Source organism: Zychaea mexicana, assembly GCF_025766255.1.
Source record: "Zychaea mexicana strain RSA 1403 chromosome Unknown BDB00scaffold_116, whole genome shotgun sequence".
NCBI classification, from domain to species: domain Eukaryota; kingdom Fungi; phylum Mucoromycota; class Mucoromycetes; order Mucorales; family Lichtheimiaceae; genus Zychaea; species Zychaea mexicana.
This window is the reverse complement of record NW_026516779.1, coordinates 82,889-100,149: the sequence shown is the minus strand read 5'-3', so window position 1 is coordinate 100,149 and position 17,261 is coordinate 82,889. Positions and strand designations below refer to the sequence as shown.

Here is a 17,261-nt window from a genome sequence, read left to right as displayed (position 1 = left end):
TGATTCTTATCCCCCCCCCACAAGAATGCGCCCCCCCCCCCACCACCACTCCCTGGCCCTTACTTGGCCCTTTCACGGCCCCTGTGTATCTCACACACACACACACAAACTTACACTCAGCACTCAGTCAAGTCATACTTGTGAACAGTTGCAAAGCAGCTGGCCATGTAAAATGACGGAAATTTTCTATTGTTCCTTTACACTACATCTTTTTCTCTCAAACAACTTTTTCTTCTCCGCAGTAACATCTGTATGTCCAGCGTCACCAACTCGTGTATCTTCAAGGATATCTTTGGCTCTTCGACCATGAGGGGTATGTCTACAAGCCAGAAGACTTGCCATCGCTCTCAAATATACAGTGCCACTGTGCTTGGAGAGAGAGAGAGAGAAAGAAAAGAATAACCACCTCTTGCAACCCGCTCAATCAAGTCAACTCATACATTTTCTTTTCTTGTTCATCGTCCTCTTCGATATGGAGATAGAGATATGGTCTGATCACGGTCGTACCGGCTACTATCTCGAATGGGAGGCAGCTCTTGCCAAAGTACAAGCACGGCTCGGGATGATCCCCCAAGAAGCATGTGACGAGATCGTCAGTCAATGCCATGTTGAAAACATTGATTTCGACAAGCTCAAGCAACAAACCGAACTCATTGGCTATCCTGTATTGGGTGTCGTCCAGCAACTGGTCTTCCTATGCCGCAACAACCTGGGTGAATGGTGTCACTTTGGTGCTACTACGCAGGATGTGACAGATTCTGCTACTGTGCTTGCTATCCGAGCCTCGTTTGACTTGATCGAAGAACATTTGGATGCGATCATGGCGAGCGTTGCCGGACTTGCGGAAACACATCGTCTGCTACCCAGTAAGTGAAAGCAAAGAGCCAGTCCATTCTTCATGTTGGTGTTGTTCTAAATGTTCGATATCAAATCGCTATGAATGATCCCTTTTACCTGTCTTACGACCATAGTGGTTGCAAGAAGCAACTTGCAGCAAGCCGTTCCCATCACTTTTGGCTTCAAAATGGCCCGTCTCTTGGCTACGTTACAACGTCACAAGCAACGTCTGGCACAATTACGCGAGCGCGTGCTTACTTTGGAGTTCAGCGGGGCTGCCGGTACACTAGCAACGCTAAACCAGAACCAAGCCATGAAGTGTCAAGAAGAACTTGCCAAAGAACTCGGACTCGCACAGCCTGAAATCGCATGGCATACTGAGCGTGACAGAATTGCTGAAGTAGGCGCTTTTCTCGGTATGCTTACTGGCACATTATCCAAGGCTGCTACGGACGTCAAGGTGCATACTGTATCTCAGTTTCTACGTTGATCTATGTTTGTTTCTATGTGTAAAGATTACTTATCACGATTTGGATATTGGGCTAACAAAATCAGTTGATGATGCAAACGGAAGTCGGTGAAGTATCCGAACCGTATATGCCCCACCGTGGATCCAGCTCGACTATGCCTAATAAGTTCAATCCAATCAGCTGTGCTTACATTCATGCAATTGCTGGCACTGTACGACAACAAACAGCTGCATTAATGGATGCCATGGTTGAAGATCACGAACGTTCTACTGGTCCTTGGGAAATTGGTAAGCAGGCAATTTCTATCATCATTGCCATTACAATACCCGTATATGAACTTACATTATTGATGCTCACAAATTTCGCTTCTTTTTGTAACTTTGATCCTATATGATTAAGAATGGATTGTTTTGCCCGAAGCCTTTGTGCTCACTGGTGGAGCTCTTAAACAAGCCAAGACCTTGTTTGGTGGACTTCAGGTACATCCAGACAGAATGGCGCAGAATCTGGCAATGACTAAAGGGTTGGTGGTTTCCGAAGCTGTGATGATGGGCCTTGCTCCAAAGCTTGGTCGACAGACTGCACATGATATCGTCTACGATGCTTGTCGTGCTGCTATCAAGGAGGATCAGATGCTTGCACACGTTCTTAAACAAAATGCACAGGTTACCGGAGCTCTATCCGAAGACCAGGTTAATCATTTGTGTGATCCTGCCAATTATTTGGGATTGAGTGGTATTATGGTTGATCGTGTGCTGGATAATTATAAGAGCTCACTCCGTCACTATTAAAATGCAATATCATTGTACCATAACATACTACATCCATTAATCGAAAATACAATGTTTTTCTATCCTGTACTGTAACAGTCATAATGGATCTTACACTATGTACATACACTGAAAGCGGCTTTTGACGCTCAACAAGTTTTGTTTTTATTCGTGTAGACCCCTTTGTGGCTACGATACGATTGAGCATATTAAGTGTCATATTTCAACTCAGTACTACCGCAAAAATAAACTCTTTATTTTACCAATTGGCGGTGGATCATAGGGAAAGAGTTACCACGGAGATAAGATTATGCAGAGTAGTAACGCGTGCTGGAGCCAAAACCAGTACTTCATAAGGTTTTTCTTTTAGAAAGCGTCTACACATGTACCAAGAAAGCGGTAACGGGTAAACAATGCGATGTGGGTCAAGTTGGACAGTTAATAGTTACTCAGCCGAATGCCATCTCGGTTTTGGCTGCGGCGTTCGATGTAGATGGCGAAGTTGCGCTAGCCAAAGACAAAGGATCACTGTGAGATCATCGCACCGTCATTATAAGCAACAAAACAGAAACAGCAAGGAATTGCTGTTACTGATACATACGTTGACGCGCCATGGGCTATCCCAGATTACTGGTATAAAGGATCAGAGCACAAAAACAGGTTTTCTTACTCTTGTGATTTTTTCAATTCTCCTACTGTATTCTCCTAAATGGTTATCTATGTGCTATCTGACACTGATACGCGTGGTGTATATAAGTTCCAAAGAGTATTACGGCATATTCTCACTGATCTATTTATCGCACTGACAAGGGCTGTTCAAGCATACTGATATTGGTACGAACTATTGCCCGTCCGACACTTTTTATCCGGCGCCATCTTTTTCTTGACCCTCGACGCGAATCAGCTAAAGGGTAGCGTACAACCAATCAAGGAAAAAACGTGATTTTCTTTTATCGCATTGTAAATTGTATATATCATAGCTTGCAGAAAGTCAAACATCAGCGAAAAAACCTTAGCGTAGTACTACGACACCAATATTATTCGAGAAAAAGGAAGGTTTCAAACCCGCACGTATTGCCTCTTCTAGCGTCCGAGCTCAACGAAAACATTCTCTCTACTCTCAGCATACAGATTACCCATACTCTTTGCGTTGTGAACCGCGGCGAGAACGGGGTAAGGAGGGTTTGTGTCCGCTGCATTAATACGCGTTGTTGTGGCGTACATACTCTATTGAGAAGCCCATGTTTGCTATTGTAAGGACCACGAGAAAATCTTTCTGACGTTAGCACCATAAAATTTCTTTGTTCTTTCTAATCTTTCGCTTCTTCGTTTTTTATTCAATCAAACCCTCCCTCTTGTTCGCCAGCAAGTTTAAAACGCTTTTGATCGTGTGCATCTGGACAGCATGTTAAAGTAAGTTTAGCACGATTGCACTTTCTGTGACTCTCCACAGTACCGTTTCTAAATATGGTGTGCACAGGCCACAGCTCGGTACCAAAAAGCATTATACAGTACTATGCTGAGATACGCTTTTCGTGTTTGTATGGTATACTCCTTGGGAACAATGCTACACTCACTAGGTTTGTGTGCGCGTTTTTCTTCATTTGATAAACACCCTTTACTGCAGTGCACAACACTGCATGGCAGTCTAGTAAGTAGTCGATGATGAATGGTGTATATTTTGTTGTCACCACAATCACGCTAATTAATTAATACATACTATCATATACTCTCCCCTTCTGACATCTTAAGAATATGCAGGCGTCTTGATGCGGCTCTTTTACATCTGGTCGCTCAACTCAATCACATTTGCGCCTCAGGCCCTCATAATGTACACAGCATATATATTGCCATCAATACAAGGAGGATGAATAGGGAGGATAGTGTAATCCCGAAATTTCCTTTTTTTTGTACTAACTGCGTTTACACGATGTATCTCTGTCAGTATTATAACGCATCTTACTTGCGTACATACTTTCTTCGCTGTTTACAATAGCTCCAAAGCGAAAAAAAAAAAACTCCCCAACATGTCACAGTGCCAACGTCTAAACGGCTGTGCAAACTATGTGTGTTTACGGGGATAATGATGGGGACACTCGTTTTTGTAGTTATTAACATATATAATTTTTCAGGCCGAGCGTCATCAGATGACTGAGCTGTGCGGAACTGAAAATGATAATAGTTTCTTCTCAGGGGAAAGCCCAAAATTCCTATATGATATTGTGTTCTGTGTCACCATTTTCGTGTGGCAACTTACAAACTAACAATCGTCGCTATGAGTCTGGAACAAGTCGGTAAAAATGAAGAAGAAGCTTTGGTTATCTGTTAACAGTCTACGCTTACGTAATCGTTATATGGCGTTAGGTTTAAAGGCTGCACATGCAGGGAAAATAATGATGAAAGGGGTTATTGTGAATATGACGATAGCGACGGCAACAATGGAACTAGGAGCAGGAGCTAGAACCACGTACTACTAGGGCGGGAAAATCGGTCTAGCAGGTGGAGATCAAGCGACAAAAACGACGATGGCGACGACGAGCAATGGTGCCCACCATAAACAGAGCAACCTAACTTACCGATACGAAAGATCATCGAGTGAGCAGCCCGCCAACCACGATGCATCACCGCGGGCCAGCAACAAAACGACAATGGACGACATAGAAATCAATATTGACCGCGCGTGTACTCGATGTGCGTATTACAAAAGATAGGGGAACCTGTCTTCCTATACTGCTCGTACAACCAGTAAACTCGCCACCACCACCCTCCTTATATCCTCTGCGCACTCTGTATCGCTGGTATTAATCACGATTAGAAATGCAAAGTGATCGTCCAGCACAAGCCTCATCTGTAACATCCTTTTGCTAAAGTTAAAAAAAAGTTTACTTGATAAACATCCCTGGTCAACATGTGTGGTAGGATACTGTAGAGATATCAGAATGACATACAATGTAGTGTGTATACATATGAGATATTATGTATAAGTGTGATGAGAACTGTGAGAGCTACGACTGAAGTAATGTATATATATGTATATGTATTGTAAAATAGAAGTGGGGCTGTTACGGCGATTACCATTATATACTATTTGCACAAAAAAAATGCCTGACAGGAGGAAGAAAAGGGGACCATTATATGTAATGTAAGGAAAGAGAAACCAGGAAAGATATTATAGGGCGCGCGTGGATAAACAAGATACCATAAGATTACTCATATAGGAACGTAATAAAGAAGGAGGGCGTTTGTCTTTTTTTGCAATAGAAGCTTTTTTGAGCTGACGTTATGCTTGGCCAAAGCTAGAATGGGGTTGTTGGTTAAAATGAAATACGGAAGGCTCGCGATAATGGTGAGATATGTGGTGATGATGTTGTTGTTGCTGAGTCACGTCGGACTAGTAGATGATAAGAACGTGTCATTATTAGCTTCTCTTCTGTCTGGGACAGTTTGGGGTGTACATAGACAGGAATGGGATGTAAATGAAGGGTGTCTTTTGTATTTTTACCATTACAATGAATGGAGCTTTAGGCGCAGATTTGAAGTACGAGGACGGATAAGTGGAAGAAGAAGAAGGCGACAATGTTGGTATGCTGTTTCCTGCAGCAGGTGTCAACGGTGGTCCGTACGGTGCGTACTGATAATGACGGTAAAAGCTATGGTGATCTACTACACCACAACCTTCACCACTTACTGGTATTAACGGGGATGGGGATTTGTGCTGTTGTTGATGGTGATCATGATGGTGATGGTGGCAATATTGCTGGTGCTGATGCTGAGGTTGGCGAGGCTGATCTGGCATAGCGTACTGCATTGGATACGGTTCTGGTGGCGCGGTGCGTTCAATCAGCCGTTGAACTTGACGCAGACGCTCACTAGCTGGAATTCGGCTGGCATGAACTACTTTACGATGCACCTTGAAGTGACGACGTAAGTTGCTAATTACTGCGAAACGACGACCACAGCCCGGACTAATCAAAGAAAAGAAGATGTTTAGGGCTACTGCTTATATCCTCGACACCTGTTCCCTCTTTGATCCGCTAACTAAGCTTATTACGTGGTGCATTCAAAAGGCTTTTCACCGGTATGCGTATAGATGTGAGTTCGAAGCGCACTAGGCCGACTAAACGCTTTGTTACAAGTTGTACATTGGTACCGCCGCTTCTTCTTCAGTTCTGCTGCCAGCTGTTCAGACATAGTGAGGCTGCTTATTTGGAAGTGTGGTGTTACGCTAGAAAAAGCGATTGAGTGAGAGGGGAAACAAAGGGAGAGAAAAAGGGAAAAGCGAGAGAGAAAGAGAAGAAAGAGAGGGTATATAAACTTTGCGAGCTTAGGGTAGGATATGAAGGGGAAAAGAATAGCCTAGAAGAAGACAAGGCCATATGGTAGCACTGAGGCATGAGACCCGCCCGCTTCCTGCTGCTTTGTTTAGGTGCGTCAAAATTTCATTGTCTTTAGATTTGAAACATGAAATCTCTCCCCTCCTTTGCTGCACTCCTTCCCGACTTTTCGTTTCTCTCTTGCTTTTAGCTGTTCCCTTCATCGTTCTCTATCCGCCCACCCCACCCCCACCCCAAATTAGCACTCCTCCACTTTCTGTTTTCGGGGGAAGCATCTGAGATGAATTTCTTTCTTTCTTTATTGACGTGCGGATATGCATGCAGGTTTTTGTGTATGTGAGTTAAGTGATTATGCGTTGCTCCAGGTGTGTGAGTTGACGCTGCTTACGCGCGCGCGCGCGAACGTTCCCTGTCTCTCCCTTGCTTTTACTTTCCTAAAAGGTTTTTATTCCAAACATCCCTTCTCTGCCATGCCAATGCGCCTACTTTTTCCCCACTTTTATGTAGCCTTAGTGAGGTCACATATGGAAACTTGTATCACACAGTATAAGAATGTGCCAACGTTATACGAGAAAAAGGGTGGCGGGGGGAGAGAGAGAGAGAAAGAGGGCTAAAGAAGGTAATCGAGATTAAACACGTTCGGTAACACCAGATACTACCCTTTCTTGCAAACCTGGATGCTCCCACGGGACGAAGGTTTGGACGGATCTGGATGATCGATATCTACGAATAGCATGTAAATAAAGAGCTTCGCGCGCATGAGCGGAGCAGGAAACGTTCAAAATAGGGGGGGTTCGAAAAAAGCAGGCAGTCAGTCAGTCATCAATCAATCAATCCGTCAGTTGGTAATAAGTCTTCAATAGAGTGACCCCGGAGCTGTCAATCTGTAATGGTGATAGTTTGACATATCAGACAGACATACATAGATCATCCCCCAGCCTCTTCCCTCCTTAAGAAGCTAGACCATGGGGTGCACTGATGACTCAGTGAATAGAAGAATCTGCATGCACATGCAATGTACTGTAGTGCATATAGAAATGAGGATGGAAAGTGAAGGATGCAAGGTAATTTGTTCTTTTTTGTTCAAAGTAGTAGTTAGAAGTATGTGCAGTGACAGATGCTAGGTGATAAATAATAAGAGTGATAACGATGAATGTAATATGAGTATAGCAGTAATAATATAAGGTATAACTGTGATTCAAACAGTAACTGGTGGCAACCAGTATGATTTGTTGCCAGATCCCTTTCCTTTGTCGACAAAGTTCCCGTTTCCTTATTCTATCGCACAATATCCCCCCTCCCGCGTCTACTGCATACTACGACCACAGAGGAACACGACTAGACTTAGAGCAGCCACGGCAGCAGAGGAATTACACAGGGCCACTGCACCGAGTTGATTGTAGATTGCGCCACCGGCGATACATCCAATTCCGTAGCCTAGTCCCGTAAAAAGAGAAGCCAAGATGCCTTGTGCGACAGCGCGTTGATCCGGGGGAAAGATGGCGTCTGCTTCGGAAACCGCAGTTGACCAAAGCAAAGCATACGCCGAGCCTGAGTAAACGAGAGTGTGTGAAGGTTGAAGGGCAGAAACGCATGTGGTTAAGAATTTGCTCGAATGTGATTTCTGTTTTCGCAAAAAACCAGTAACTTTGATTTTCCCAACTACCCGCTTTCTGTACTTGTTCACAATCCCAACATTTTTGCTGTCACTTACCATTAACCAGATGCATGCCCAAGGCAATCACTGTTGACATGGGCTGTCCAGGTGTGATCCACGTATATATCAGATTACGCATGATGATCCCCACATGTGAAAATCCAATAAGACTAGCTACATTGAATTCTTCCAAGAGCTACATATCGTTATTGTTTGTTAAAACCGACAGAATATCACAGAGCTCGTATGTGCGAATTATCAAATGATGACGATAGACGAACCTTATTCGAAAGCCAAAAGGTCATGACTTCTGCAATACCAGCAATAGGTCCTGTCCAGCCGATCAATGACGAGTCAATCCCCAAGTCGTTACGCAAAATTAGAAATAGGAACTGTGCAATCATCGAATACGATACGCCAAACAACATCATGGTAAGCAAAAAGGACGAGATCCGGGGTGATCTCAAGGTGGATTTCTCGGGTGCTTTCGATTCAGGGCGGCCCAAGTCAGCAAATGCTGCTAGTGTGGTATCAATGGTGGGGATATTGGATAAGGCAAGGCCGAGTGGGGGTAGATGATCCATATTGGCGATCCGCTGACTCGCCTCATGTTGAACGTCCATGGCTGTCGTTGTCGTCCGTAATAGTCCAAGCCGTCTGCCCTCGTCGTAATAGTCGTCATAGTATTCGGTGTTGGCGTAGCTGGCTAAGCTGTCACGACGCGGTAAAGCGTCGACTTCGGTGCCGATTGAAAGGGCGCCTGTCAGCGAAGTCAGGTACGAGGATGCAATAGGGGGTGCACCATTTTCCCCCGTTATTGCATTGTAAGGACGATTGAAGCTAAGTGAGTTGCGAAGCAATGGCTGACGACTGTTGTTGTGGTTGCCTCCTTGATGCTCATCGTCTTCGTTGTTGTTATTATGAGCAGCAGCCCAGTCAGCATTGTGTACATCGCTCTCTTCGGCCGATGAAAACTTTGTGAACGAGGCCAGTATAGCAAAGGAGGTTACACCAAAGGCAAACACGTAAAATGCGACCTGTATTCCAGAGACACCGACCCATAAACCGACAAGGAGAATGTTGAGCCCATTCGAAACAGAGCCCCACAGCCGCTGGTTGCCTTTTAATGTGTGTGTCCGTGTTTGTTGTTGACGTCGTCATTGTTTCGACGTGTTTGTTGGAGGTACAAGTGTACGTGAGTCATCAGTGAACCCGCGTCATCCACAACAACAGCAGCAGCAGCACTTTCTTATTCTTACCATACAAGATTTTTTGATCGCCAAGCATTTTTAATACGGCACTGTCGACAAGTGTCGAGACGGGTTGGCCGAAAAACGCAAAAATAAGTGCAAGCGTCACAGCTGCGGCAAAGGTGACCATTGTGTTGCCGCCATTGTTGCCGTCGTCGACGTCTTGAACTAGCCATCCCGGTAGTAACAAGAGCGCCATTACACCACTTCCTCCAATGATGGCCAATGCACTCATGAGATAGCCGTGCCATTGGGGCTTGCGATCGACAACGACGGTCCACAGAGGGCACGATAAGCTTTGTATGAACGGGGTTATGGCAAGCAAAACGCCGATTTGGTTGGACGGCAAGTGTAACGCCTCGTCATAGAACAGTGCCAGATAGGCTATGGCCGAGCCATAGATTGAGTACACGCAGACGTACAGTGCCTTGGGAAAAAGCATTTGTTTTTCTCGGAGATGGGCTGAAAACCAGAGTTAGTTTGGGAAAAGGGGAGAGAGGAGCGGAAGAGAAGAGCAGACCGCTGTTTGTGGGTGTCTTCTTTTTTCATCTTCTTCTCTGTCTTATTATTGTCTGATGCGTGGTGTGGTGTGATGAGAACGCACTTTAGACACCCTTGGCGCTGAAACGAGGGGAGCACCCCCGGTGAACCAGACACCCCTCGAGAACTGCCTTTCTTCCGGCAGAGGGTCTTCTTCCTTGGCTTGCTGAAGTAGCGATTCTATGCTGTTCCATCATGACGACGAGGGTTGCTAATGACAACCACATACAAGGCACACTCATGTTACACACTCATCCCAGGAGATTCCATTCTAGGAAATGGTGTATGCAATGCATCGGACGATGGGATTGCAAAACACATACCCCTTCCACCCTTTCATTTTCCATGGTAACAGTATCGAACAACATGCGCTTCAAACAGATCCCCATGAAGGCTTCAGGTCGAAAGCCTAGCTGCTGTTTCTATTAATATTTACACAACAACAAGAGAGACATCTCGCTACAAACGAACATTGTCCATAGAAAGAAAAGCTACCGTGATCTTTATAAAATGCTGCATGTGTTACAGGAGAAGAGAGCCCTGTGATAGAACCCAATCGAAGGAGAATCAACGCGCGTTTTAGTTCAAATCTGAACTTGCTTTTGGAAATAGCATCAGGAACCAGTCTTCTCCTTTTGTTTCATCTTCTCCTCCCGCCACTCACACCAACTTCACCAACCAGCCAACAATACATACTCGATGCCAAAAGTTTTGTTTTTCCTCACTGCCCTTGCTGTTTGCGCCATTGTGGGGATCAACTACAGCCAAAAACGCCGCAAAAAACAGCAAGCAAATTCCGGTAGTAGCGGCTATGGCAGCACTGTCAAGACACGACAATTGCCTTCTTCGTCTTCTTCCAAACAAGAAAAACAAAACAATGATGAATCGACTTTTGCTGATCAAGAACAACAACAGCAACAACAAACAGAAGACGAAGGGTCCTGGCTTGTTGATTTCCAAACATTGCAACATACGAGTGACGAATTCATTGGCGCGATCTTTCATTCACTTCCGGATTGGTCCACGGACGATCTACCATCCCTGGAAGCATTGACCGAGAGAATGACCAACATATACCCCGCGTTCGCTTCGCAAATGGAAAGTGTGAGACAAACGTATGAGCAGTTTTGGAACTTTGTGTCCATGGACGAGTTTCGGCGTATCATTGAAGACAGTCGACGAGAAGATTCGGACGAGTCTCTGCATCCGGAAATCGCGTTTGACACGCAAGTAAGGTAAAGAAACAAAGAAAGTATGTGTATGTGTGTGAACTAAGAAATGGTTATCAAAAGGATGGGTACGGAGCTGTCAAATGAAGAAAAAAAGTTCATCGCGGCGCGTAAAAACCGACAGCGAAATGCATTTGCGGCGTTCATAGGCGTCGATGCCGATCAAGTTGATCCACGCGACGTACCTGTCGTTGGTATTGCGAGCAGTGGGGGTGGATACAGAGCAATGAATGGTGCCACAGGCTACCTGAAAGCCATGAAAGAGACGGGTATGCTCGACTGCACCATGTACACTGCCGGCGTCTCTGGGTCGACATGGGCCATGGCGCAGCTCTACAGCCGGTTGACCAACGGATCTTTCGACACTTTGGTGGATCATCTCAAGTCACACATCCATACCCATATCGCCAATGTATCCAACTTCATTGCCATCCTCCAGGCTTCTGCTCAGAACGCCAAAACGTTGATGCAAGGTCTTATTCAGCGTTACCATCAGCAAAACGGTACTCTCAATGTCGTTGATGTGTTCGGCATGCTATTGGGAGGCACCTTGTTGACCGAAATGCAAACGGTGGTGCGTCGACCCAGAGGAAACATGGAGCGGCAACCTTCTCAGTACAGCGAAAAAATTGAGCAAAACACGGAGGATAGGACAGTCGGCAACAGTGGCCTTGTGCGTGATGAGGATGGATCGCAAGTACGTGCCAAACTCATGCCCAAGTCAGAGCTCAAATTGTCACGTCAGCGACGCTTTTTTGAAGACGGTTCGTGGCCGATGCCCATCTACTGTGTGGTGCATCACGAAGTGCAGGATCTGTACCGTTGGTTTGAGTTTACACCTTTTGAAATGGGCTGCGAAGAACTGAACGGTAAGCAAAGAAGGAATTTTGTTGGACCAGCTGTTTACCAGCTAGTACTCATCGTTTGTAATAATGGTGTGTTGTATTTAGCGTGGATCCCCATCTGGGGTTTTGGACGTCGTTTTGAAAATGGTAAGAGTATCGAACGACTGCCGGAACAGACGCTTGGTACGATGCTTGGTGTTTTTGGCAGCGCGTTTGCAAGCTCGTTAGCTCACTTTTTTCAAGAGATGCGAGTGTTCCTCCCCGAGGCAGCCATTGCCGCTGTTGATTCCACACTGACCCAATATAAAGAAAGTCTATTGACCATCCATCCGTTTTCTCCCGCCCGGTTTCCAAATCCATTCTACAAGCTTCCGTCGCCACCGACGATGCCTGAGGATGAAATCACCTCATTGTTTGACCGAGAATACTTGGATCTCCTTGACGCCGGTTGTGACAACAACCTACCCTTCTACCCACTGCTCAGAAAAGAGCGTCAAGTCGATATGATTATCGCGTTAGACCTTAGTGCCGACATACAAACGGCCGGACATCTGGAACGCGCAGAAGGGTATGCACAACGGCGTGGGATTGACGGATGGCCAGCTGAAGCTCGATGGCCTCTGCAAGAACAGGCGTCGCATGAGGAACACAAGGATGTCAAAGACGATGAGACTAACAATAACAAAAACAATCATGCGACGCCGGGTGAAAAATATGGTCTCGGGACCTGCACTATTTTTGAGGGCAGCCAAACGACGATGGCATACTTTCCACTGATACCCAACGAAAAGTACGATGCGGAATTCGATCCTCAGTGTGCTGAATTCTGTAGCACGTGGAACTTTGTCTACTCGGCCGAGCAAGTGGCCAAGCTCGTGGGACTGGGCGAAGCCAACTGGCGAGACAATATGGATCAAGTGAAACAAACACTCAAGCTGATTTGGCTAAAGAAACAAAGGCAGCGAACGACTGGTAGTTGGCCATCCCCGACGTCATCGTCATGATGCATAGTGCGTAGTCGAAGTCCTAACATGTACATAATACACTCAGTAGTAATAGCTAATCATAATGCTTGTTTTTGAGAACGTATCATAGACTATGTAAAGAAACGGATCTTTTTTTTTATTATCAATGCTTTGGAGATTGTGATTGTTGCAGCTGATGAAGATGCTCGACTTGTTCGGGTGTTCCTTCGTTTTCAATCTTGCGTACGAGGTGTGGATAGCAATCCCAGCACTCATCACCGCCGTCCTTGAGCGGCTGTGCAGGTGGCATCCATCTTTGTTCTTGTTCTTTCTTTGTGTTCTTGGTATCTTCTTTTGATGACGATGATGCGACAGTGTTGTTGCTATTTCCCTCAGACTGTTGGGCCGAGTTGATATTTTCCCGATAGAGCAGCGGATGGGTCAGCGTGTCTTGGTCTGGCTTTTCCATTGATAAGTCGCAAGCAGTGATGGCAGCAGTGGTAGTGACGGTATGCAAAAGCTGTACTTGCTGGGAGGCGAGGCTTGAGAGGGTTGTGAACAAAAGTAAGAAGAAGTAAGAGAGAGAGAGAGAGAGGGAGAGAGACAATTTATGCAAAGTTTATTATTCGTCGGAACAAAGTAGAACCCCAAACGGGCAATTATTCTTTTTGCTGTTGCAACATGCCACCTTGTTCTTTTTCTGCATAAACTTCTTAGCCTTCTCCTACTGCTGTGCTACCACTGACCGGGAGTTGCGGATGCCAACCTTTCTTCCGTGCCAATGGGTGTATCTGATGTTGAGTTAGACGGAGGTTGGAGGGGGCGGGTATATATAATTGCTTCAGTTGTGTTCTGTTAAAAGAGAAAGAGGCCTGTGTGCTTATACAGAAGCTGCTACAAATGATGTCAAAGCAAAGAATTATTCGATACTGTATGGATGAATGAATGAATGGGACGAGGTCGAAGAGAATGTACAGTGGATATAGTGGACGAGAAGGATTAGCTTCATAGGATAATGCAACATTTGCACCGCGGTACCGTTTCCGCAGCGTTGGTATCTAGCAGAGCAAAAGAACAATTTAACATCTAGACACCTGCTCCTTTCTTCTACTTTCTTCTCTTTCATTCCTTCATCTTACCGTCAGCTGATTTGAGCTGCTGGTCGCGCACGAGTAAATGGACTGTGAACGACTCGCCGCCTCGAAGCCGATTTGCTTGAAGGCCGAGAAAGAGAATTCAATGTCAATAACACTTTGGTCTCTCCGTCCGCTTCTCAAATTATCCTCCACCTCCCGACTCCCAATCTTCAATTACATTCTAACGTAGAATCGTTTTCGAGAAACTTGCCGAGATACAGTAACTCGAGATAGCCGACTGACTGCGGCGCTGCTCGGTTCGATTCCCACTCTATCAATGATATCGAGTTCTTTGTTTTTTAATGACATTATTATATAGTAGCTCTAACCTGCTCGAGAGCAAAAGCTTTTTTTTCATACTCTATTCCTTATCTCTGCCCATTGCTATCTATAGCACAGTTTGTCCCTTCCTAAGGGAAGTGTAGAGTTACCTGGTGGCCATTCTGTAATTACGTGTTTTTTTACTTGAGCAACTGTTGACAGTGGGTCAAACTCGAATGTATGTCTATTTCCCGAAATTAGAAGCAGTGTCAAATGAACCCGGTCGAGTGATAACTTTTGTTTGTCGTCGTCGTCCTCCTCCTCGTCGTTGTCCTCGTCAAGGTCATTCTTATCGTTGTCTGCATCGCTATGGTGTTGATTGTTGTTGTTGTTGTTGTTAGAAGAAGGCTGATCGTCACTTGTGGGAGACGTAGAAGACGGTGCTCTAATAGCTAGTGCTGAACCATTGTCAGTTGTGGTAGGAGGAGTCGATTCATTGGATGGCGTCATGGATAATGGAGCAATGGAGGAGGACGAAGGCTGTTGTTGTCGTTGTTGTTGTTGTAGTTCAGTCATAGCGTGTGGGAGTTGTGTTGGTGGTTGCTGAGGGACTTTCTCAGCGAGTTGCAGTGACATCAATTATATATCAGCGTATGCAAGAGGAAATCGTCGTTTATCAAAATATGTAGTTCTCTTATGTATAGGTGGAGTTGTGGCAAAGGGTAAAAAGAGAGAGAGAAATGGAATATAAGGAAGGAGAGAGAGAGAGAAAAAACAGAGAGAGATCGAGAGCAGGGAAAATAATAAAAAATATACTGATGTAACAACAAACGCTTGTGGTTCTTTCTTTCCTCTGTGGATGTGTTGTCGATACTACGCAACCTTTCTAACTGGCACATCACTCCGCTTTACATTCTTTTTCGTGTAATGTGTACATGTTGCATGTACTACAGAGCCTCTTTCTCTTCTTTTTCATGCGTTGCTGTTTGTCATGGATCAACAACAGAACTTTTTTGAAGTTCCCGCGTAAACACTAAATAATAAAGGGGTTTGTTCGCAGGCAGGTCCGTTGATTTGGTGTCGTGAGTGTAAATGTCTGGCATGAATGTGTATACTATGTGAAACGCACCAAACAACAGATACGTGGTATTAGGTTTATTATCCTGCAGAAATTCGTTTTTCGTGCACACAAAAGCACTTTTCACAAAGCATAAATTTGTCAAGTCTATTAACTGAAAAATCTCTATTTTACCTATTGCACGTCCTAATCGATGGATCGTAATGATAAAAATGGCTGTTGAGGGGTGGAATCTTAGCGTCCCTATTGATGGCTTGCTGGAATAATAATACTATTGTAGCTGACGTATAAATTACGCTTGATTAATGTTTGCTCCTCCTTCATTAATATGCAACAACAATGGCAGCCACATATTGGCCATTTGATACTAATATCATCTTTATTATCTATACACTTACCTACTACATACTGCTATCAAACACCACAAAATTCGAATGAGCTAGAAGTTTGATTGTCGCAACAAATGTCAAGAAGAGGTCTGTAAAGCTTCTGCTGCGTATAAATTTGGGATCCAATGAACCATCTTGGCTAGTTTTACGTAAATAGCAGATAAAATAGCAGAGTTTTGGTTTTTCGACTTGAAAAGTCACTATGTATTTTATGTACCCCTCGCATATGCGTACCGTATGTACTGTATCCCTCCTTTTCTCAGCGTCATCTGCTTATACCCAATCTCGAATTTAGCTGTATTTTCTCATGTAGATAATACCTTTTTTTGTGCATGTCATAACTGACGTACTTGTCGTTGTCGTTATTACCTGAACGATCTATATTCGCAGACTCAGTTTAATAGGGTAGCATGATATGCACTTGCTGTATGTGTGTGAGCTGATCAAAGTCACTTAAATTCGTACAGTATTCGCAATGGTGGTATAGCTGCTTTATCAAAGAGAGAAGATAACTGTTTGTCCTCGTGCTTATATTGCTAAGTAGCACTTTACCCTACAAAAGCTGATAAGGATCTTTGTCACTTTCCTCTATGTTATATATGAAAAAGACATGGTCATTCGAATATCAAAAAAAAAGAAGAACGGTAATGGATTTTTTACCACGTATAAATGATCTTTTTTGTATATCATGTATAAGTTATAGAGTTCCTCCAAAGGAATATGAAGAAGGTTCAGATGACACTAGTCGTTGCACACAGCATTATTTGTTTTTGCGACAGTCCGGGTGCGTCATTTCTTTTTTAATCTACTTTTCAAAGCTGCTATTAGCACACTGATAAAGACATTCTTCATTCGCAAGACCTTGACCGCCACAACATATGCACATTACTTGTAGCAGTATGCTCGATACGTCTATGAATGCGCATGTGATCTATTGTTTTTTTATGTTTGTTTTGTCCACTCATTACAGTAATACATAGGTTTCACATGTACAATACATTTTCATTCGTGATTGTCTGTGATGAAAGTGCAGACAAAAGATACATATATATATATACATCTACATACAATTAGAAGAAAGAAAACGTCTTCTTACATGCTGCTAGTAGATATAAGGCTTTCTGAAAAGCCCCCTTGCTGCTTTATACTCATCAGCATCAAACATGATTAATAAACATAGGGCTATGATATCAGTCAAGTAACTGTGTATTCTACTAGAGAAAGTATACGTATAAGCAGCTGTGAATTTAGATGTATCCGCAACGCAGCAGAAACTAACGAATTATGATATTTACAGGTTCCAAATCGCGTATATACTTAAACATCTGGTACAATCATAAGCATGGTAAGTGGCGCGGTTGATACAACACAGCGTTATAGCTGGTTTTTATCTTCTTTTTCCTGATACTCTTTATTACAGCACCGAACTACAGATATCAATGTGATCATATGTTTTTTGGTCAACCTCAGCGTACAGTTTTTGCACTTACGTACTGCTCA

At 44.2% G+C, this 17,261-nt stretch overlaps 6 protein-coding genes across 6 annotated transcripts; 2 read left to right on the top strand and 4 right to left on the bottom strand.

Moving 5' to 3' along the window:
• The first annotated feature begins 51 nt into the window (after positions 1 to 51).
• BDB00DRAFT_849825 (L-Aspartase-like protein) lies at positions 52 to 2,175 on the top strand. Its single transcript, XM_053125392.1, has 5 exons — positions 52 to 313; positions 483 to 866; positions 972 to 1,297; positions 1,393 to 1,594; positions 1,707 to 2,175. Exons 1-5 carry the CDS (start codon positions 253 to 255, stop codon positions 2,096 to 2,098), a joined length of 1,365 nt encoding a protein of 454 aa, XP_052974406.1. The 5' UTR covers positions 52 to 252; the 3' UTR covers positions 2,099 to 2,175.
• A 3,809-nt stretch (positions 2,176 to 5,984) lies between these two features.
• BDB00DRAFT_729901 (uncharacterized protein) lies at positions 5,985 to 6,232 on the bottom strand (the record flags this gene model as incomplete). Its single annotated transcript, XM_053118296.1, has 2 exons — positions 5,985 to 6,042; positions 6,129 to 6,232. Coding segments are annotated over 2 exons (162 nt in total), but the record flags the coding sequence as incomplete, so codon positions are not given.
• A 1,485-nt stretch (positions 6,233 to 7,717) lies between these two features.
• BDB00DRAFT_877767 (major facilitator superfamily domain-containing protein) lies at positions 7,718 to 9,760 on the bottom strand (the record flags this gene model as incomplete). Its single annotated transcript, XM_053127658.1, has 4 exons — positions 7,718 to 7,962; positions 8,126 to 8,264; positions 8,350 to 9,188; positions 9,328 to 9,760. The coding sequence occupies 4 exons, from the start codon at positions 9,758 to 9,760 to the stop codon at positions 7,718 to 7,720; spliced, it is 1,656 nt and encodes a 551-aa protein (XP_052974404.1).
• A 797-nt stretch (positions 9,761 to 10,557) lies between these two features.
• On the top strand, positions 10,558 to 12,936 carry BDB00DRAFT_773061 (acyl transferase/acyl hydrolase/lysophospholipase; the record flags this gene model as incomplete). Its single annotated transcript, XM_053120075.1, has 4 exons — positions 10,558 to 11,093; positions 11,151 to 11,665; positions 11,813 to 11,956; positions 12,038 to 12,936. 4 exons carry the CDS (start codon positions 10,558 to 10,560, stop codon positions 12,934 to 12,936), a joined length of 2,094 nt encoding a protein of 697 aa, XP_052974403.1.
• Positions 12,937 to 13,060: 124 nt separating this feature from the next.
• BDB00DRAFT_773134 (uncharacterized protein) lies at positions 13,061 to 13,366 on the bottom strand (the record flags this gene model as incomplete). The annotated part of the gene is made up of 2 exons (XM_053120080.1): positions 13,061 to 13,211; positions 13,260 to 13,366. The coding sequence occupies 2 exons, from the start codon at positions 13,364 to 13,366 to the stop codon at positions 13,061 to 13,063; spliced, it is 258 nt and encodes an 85-aa protein (XP_052974402.1).
• Positions 13,367 to 14,019: 653 nt separating this feature from the next.
• BDB00DRAFT_792106 (uncharacterized protein) lies at positions 14,020 to 14,870 on the bottom strand (the record flags this gene model as incomplete). Its single annotated transcript, XM_053121097.1, has 3 exons — positions 14,020 to 14,111; positions 14,212 to 14,304; positions 14,465 to 14,870. The coding sequence occupies 3 exons, from the start codon at positions 14,868 to 14,870 to the stop codon at positions 14,020 to 14,022; spliced, it is 591 nt and encodes a 196-aa protein (XP_052974401.1).
• Positions 14,871 to 17,261: the final 2,391 nt, after the last annotated feature.